Source organism: Agrilus planipennis, unplaced genomic scaffold (assembly GCF_000699045.2).
Source record: "Agrilus planipennis isolate EAB-ADULT unplaced genomic scaffold, Apla_2.0 scaffold114, whole genome shotgun sequence".
NCBI lineage: Eukaryota > Metazoa > Arthropoda > Insecta > Coleoptera > Buprestidae > Agrilus > Agrilus planipennis.
In genome coordinates this window covers 99,683-105,487 of record NW_020442440.1, presented here as the reverse complement: position 1 = coordinate 105,487, position 5,805 = coordinate 99,683, and the positions used below count along the sequence as shown (strand labels likewise).

The following is a 5,805-nucleotide window of genomic DNA, read 5'->3' as shown; positions in this document are numbered from 1 at the left end:
AAAAGAAATTGTAAGAAAATTAAACTTGTTAGACACTAAAACCTACATGAATTAGTATGAAATGTATAAATTAACATACGTTCAAATAGAAATTTAAAATGGCAATATTTTAAATGTTATTACCGCAAAATGGGTGGAAATTTTTCGTATGCGTTCAGAATACAGGCAGGTATTTACAATTAAATTTTAAAGATGATCGTAAGAAAAAAATTTTTTTTGGGAACGTCCTTTAATATCATTCATTGACATTTTGCACGTAATACATATTCTATCTGATCTATGGTCATTCTATTTATCTATATCCTATGGTCTAGCCTTAGAGTGTAGTTATTGTTGTAGTCACCGCAACTTTATAAGGAGAAGTCGTTATCATTATAGCTACAATATCAATATGTTTTCAGACGTACACTTATCACTTAACAAACAAACTTTAGGAAAATTTTATGTGGAAGTAGACAAGATAAAGTTGTACCATGTAAGGTCCCCTGATAGCTTAACACACCTTTTCTATCAAATACTTTAGGATCTGAAGTCTGAAGATCTTTTGCATTCTCAATCCAAAGGCAAAATTGTACTCTAGCAGTTTGTTATTTGTGATAACTGATAACCAATAATACGTTAAGTCATAAAGACAAAATTTTTTCTTTATAAGATCGAGCGACTACCTCTAGCAACTTTTGCAACAAAATTGAAAAAATTATGCATTACTTGTTTAAAGGAGGCTGCTATAAACGCAAACAAAACAAAAATACGAGTGAAGTGGCAAACTCTAAAAGCTTCTTGAGCATTTGAAGTATAAAACCTGAATAATTTAAAATTAGTACCTTTCATCCAAGAGGATGGTACGCGACCTTCGTCAATGCAAATAAATATTTCTTCCAACTCCATCGACATAACGACTAATCCTTTAATACCTTTCTGAAGTTCATCTAGAGACTTTATCATACCGTTAAGCAGGATATTATACCTTTAAAAAGATGGAAAACTTATAAATATATATTTTCTAGCGTCAATTTAACATATAGTAGAAACCTTGAGATTTCTTGTAGTAGTACTACATCTAATGGAGTCTTATTATATCCCATTAGTTTTTCAGTGTCTTCATAGTTAATCGGGCTTGGAACTTTCGATAAAATATCAGCTGCCATTTGTGCTACCTAAATTTAGTAATCAAAATTTTAACGTTAATTATCACAATTTCAGGTTAGTAGAAATGTGAATCAAACCATTAACAGCCTTTGTAAACTACAATGAAGTTACAATTGAATATAACTGCAGATAAAATACATAAGCAGGTCCCAAACATTAATTTATTAATTAACAGTATTTAGAGTAAAGTGCTTCCTGTTATTGAATTTGAGTTTATGGAAATTCTGATATGAAATTTCTTAATAAAGGAACTATAACGTTTTGTATGTTATGTATCAGTTAATATATAAAATGAAATGTTCTCTTCAATTACGTAGATATAATTTTTTATAGTTAGTCTTGTTACCTTTTCTTCTGTTGAACCTTCACTTCCAGCAGCTCCACTAATTTGCAACGACATTAATGTTTCACACATCATTCTAGTTTCACTAATTAATGAAGTAATATCTGCGTTACTGTTTTGACCAAAAGCTTCTGGTCGATCTGTGGTTGGCAATAAAATTATGTAGTTGAGATACGATTGTAGGGAACCATCCTTGGGAATATAATATGTCGGTAGAGAAGACAGCCTGGTAAGAAACGAGAAAAATTCATGAATCAATTTTATTAACAATTTCCATTGTGTCTTCTTCTTCAAGAAAAAAAAATAATATAGGTATCTAAGTAGTACAAAACTATATAAACATTTTATTACAAAGTAAATTAGAATAGTAAGTAAAAACGGATTATCTAAGTTCTTGGTCAGTATTTTATAGAAACTTTTAGATTTAATTAGCACGCTATTGACTATCTCGATTTCTCGATATACGTATCATCAACGAAACCGAAAATTCTCCATGTAACATCGGGTTACGCTAGTATGACGCCATCTACTGATATTTCCAGATACTAAATGAAGCACATTTTTAATAGTGGTTAATATGAAATATTAATGTAAAAATTAATTTTAATTTTTTTTATTCACTACAAACTGTTTCAAGTTAATGAAGGAAAATTTGTTGCAATTGTCACACCCTCGACGGGAATCGAATCGGGGCTTTACGCACCAATGGTCTGACCTGTTGACCACTATTAAAAATTAAAAACGTCAAAGTGTTTCATATATATATATATGTGTAGCATATATAATTATATTAGTTCAACGGATCTGTGACCTAAAAGGCATGGTTTGTCGTTGTTGCTGTTGTCATCTCTCGTAGCTTAGTAGTCAAAGCATTGGTGCGTAAAGCCAAAGGTCCCGGGTTCGATTCCCGGCGAAGGTGTGATAACAGTAACAAATTTTCCCTGATTGATCTGAGGTAGTTTGTAGTGGATAAAATAAATTGAAAATTAATTTTCACATTGATATTACCAAATGAAGGTTCAGTAGATGGCGACATAGGTACTGCAATTGAGAACTGGTCACTTTGGTCACGACGTCTAGCGACTAAAATTCTAACCAGTATAAAATTAGATTCGTTTGAATAAAATTAAATAAAAATAAATAATTATTATCGAATTACACTGAAAATTGTTAGTTCTTTCCTAATGACTAATAACGGTATTGTGTAAATCAAAAATTTATTTAGAAATTTTGAAAAATTAGGCAAATTAAGAGCACTGGAACATGATTTTTATTTAAAAGATGACTGAGTACAGGAGTTTGCTTACTACAGTTTAATGAAGGAAATTACATGTTGCCGAGAAAATGAATATATACTAACCCAAAAAAAAAAATGAAAATGGTGAAAGCAGCAGACATTCGATAAATTTTATTTTTGTATATTAAAAGATTAAAAAAGGAGAAAATTTAAAAAGTTGTTATAAATGACATAATTTTTACTAATCTTTTGTTAATAATAAGGAATTAACCTCCGAATATTTAAGAATATGACAAAAATTGTAGGTTTTAAATTCAACTTAATATTAACTTAAAATGAAAATAATAATATTCTTTGAACCTCTGCTTAGTTAAACATTTCATTCAAAGAAAATACTTAATTATTATGTTAACTGACACTGATTAATTAAGCTACTCCTTCATGTCAGTTCCCAATGATAGAGTCCAGATGAAATTTATATAACATACGATCAGTATCAAGATAAGATGATATATACCTACCTATAAAACGGAACATTCAAAGCATCTTCACAAAAATATTGGTTGATGTAAGTGGTAAGAAGTCTTCTATCCCAATCATCAGAAACGTGGCCACCATAATTTATATCTGCTATGAGGTACTTCAATGCATCCCATGGCGTTGTTTGGTTATATTCATCCAGATATATAGATAGAAGCTTTTCTGAAACCTTAAGTAATCTTATATCAGTAAATGTTAGTGGCAAAAGAAAAGGTGTAAATTTAAGAAAGGCATAACACACATTTGAGACAAATACTGCTTAGGTACACCATGTTAGATCAATGACATATCCAAGAAGATAAAAGAGACGGGAGTCTGAGTGAAGGTTCGCCGTCTTTCAGCACTCAACCAGGATATTGTGAAGTTGTTTCTGGGAGAAACCGATGAAATGTCAACACCTTTTATTAAAAATTAAGGTAACATTCCTTTCCTATAAAATTGTGCTGAAGACATTTTACTTTTTGTTTCTTCTTCTGTTCATTGTTTGCGCGATTAATAAACTTACGTTTTGTGTTATCAGTGGCTTTTAACTCGTAAAACCAAACCTACTCTGGATGATGTTACCATCACAAAGATTGGATGGCTTCGGAGGGATACTGCAAGGGTTTTATCTTTGGCTAAATTTTCAATCGTTTTGGAAATAGCTATTGTTGGAGGTTTGGTGACAAATCGAAACGAAACACTCTTCTAAATTTTAAACAAACGATTTATATTAAACTCAAAAATACAAAATGAAAGTTAATCGTGTACATGGTGGGCGTAACCGGCAGGCCACGGGATCTCCAATAGCTATTTACTATTTCATTACTGCAAATTTTTTCCTAATCAACAGTTACGTAAGATTCGGAATCGATGCTATCCTCTAGATCATAATTACCCAGGGTTACATTAAAAGAAGACAAGTTATTTTACGTCACACAAGAAATACCTACCACTAACGCTCAATCGGTGCATTGAAACCGGTACTAGTTTTATGCAGGAGATAAAAAAGACATCGCAGACCCGTGCGGTCAGGACCTATCTAATCCCTACTAGGTTTAGCAGGTTTAGTACCCGATTATACGCCGCCCACCCGCTGAGGTGTATCTTCTTTTCCTTAGGATGGACACCACTACCATCACAAATCCAACCAAAGACGGACAAGAAGATTTTTCGCCTGAGACCCCTCAGTCTCCTTCAGTGAGGAACAAGCTGCTTCCTTCCAGACGGAATTGGTAGGTCATCACGGGTTCATGAGAGCGTCATTTTCTCCTAACATCTGACACTCATATAAGTTCAGTTATCCCAGCCCACTTAGGTGACTGTATCGATACGAAGCACCTAATCCGACTTCAGAAGCGACTGCTTCCAGTACACACCTGACAATGTAGTTTTCGCGTCTCCTTAGCCTAGGATACTAATACCAAGCACCTATCCCGATATCAACCCGATTCCCTGAACGTCCATCCTAAATGCGGACAGTGGGTTGAACACCGAAGCTCAAGATGCTGTGGACAGAATTTCCTATGTCCCGCGTCTATCACTAGTAGAGTGTAGTAAACCTTGCTACATTGTACGATTGACGGAAACATTCACTATTAAAACTAAGCATTCACTTCAGAAATGTAAAGTATTGGGATCCGTCAAATGGGCATACACCATCTGGCGGCAAAATTTATAATTCTAATGAGCAAAAAATTTACGTAGGAACTGTGCACGCAAATTGTAAAATTGTTTATTAAAATAATAAAACACGTTAAAAAAGTAAAAATTTTTTTGATGATGGAGTCGACGAAGTTTTCTTCTAAAGTTAAATCAAATAAAAAGTTAATATGTTCAGTGAAAAGCTGCAATAGCACTTCAGACATAGATCTTCACTCTTCACCTACATTAACTACTTTCCAATAAAAACTAACCGTTTTATATATGTAAAAAATATATTCGGAAAATTAGAGAAAAAAGTAAACTAATAGAAGCTTGGATGAAAGCAGTAGGTATCAAAGAAGTGAATTCCGGAATAAAAATTTGTTCACGTCATTTTAATGCACATGATTATATTTCAGCAAGTATTTACCATCAGCCATAACCTTAATATTTAAAACTAGAATCATACTAAAATTATAAAGTGAGAAATTATTTATTCCTGTGTAATTGATTTAACACAATTCTAATGATACGATATAAGTATTTTGAGGTTAAGAACCTGCCTGCTGCAATATAACAAATGTGTTTGCAACGTTCTCTTAAATTGGCTTTGCACGTGCAAGTCATTGATATGATATTACTTAAATCCCCCAGAATCACCTCACCAATTATATAATGTGAATCGCTTTTTAAATCCGAAGTTTGTAAAAAGTAGACGGAATTTGATTAAAAACACGCTCCTCTTCAACAAAACTTCCTTTCCGAGGCTTTGTGTCAGCCCAATCACATATTGTGTCAATACTTATCATTTTATCGTAATTTAAAAACTTGGAAATTGCACGGTACACTATAGGAACTACGATAAATTTTCCCTAATCGGCGCCATGTTTTTAGGCTCCTCCCATTTGACGGA

General features: G+C 32.8%; 1 protein-coding gene across 1 annotated transcript in view; it reads right to left on the bottom strand.

The window, feature by feature from the left end:
- LOC108736202 (dynein heavy chain 2, axonemal-like) overlaps positions 1 to 5,805 on the bottom strand; it is a 109,379-nt gene that overhangs the window by 8,459 nt on the left and 95,115 nt on the right. Inside the window, exons 34-37 of the mRNA XM_025980343.1 lie at positions 3,251 to 3,524; positions 1,496 to 1,718; positions 1,033 to 1,157; positions 825 to 967 (exon numbers count right to left, since the gene is read on the bottom strand). Coding sequence (XP_025836128.1) covers positions 825 to 967; positions 1,033 to 1,157; positions 1,496 to 1,718; positions 3,251 to 3,524 — 765 coding nt within the window. The remainder of the gene's footprint in view (positions 1 to 824; positions 968 to 1,032; positions 1,158 to 1,495; positions 1,719 to 3,250; positions 3,525 to 5,805) is intronic.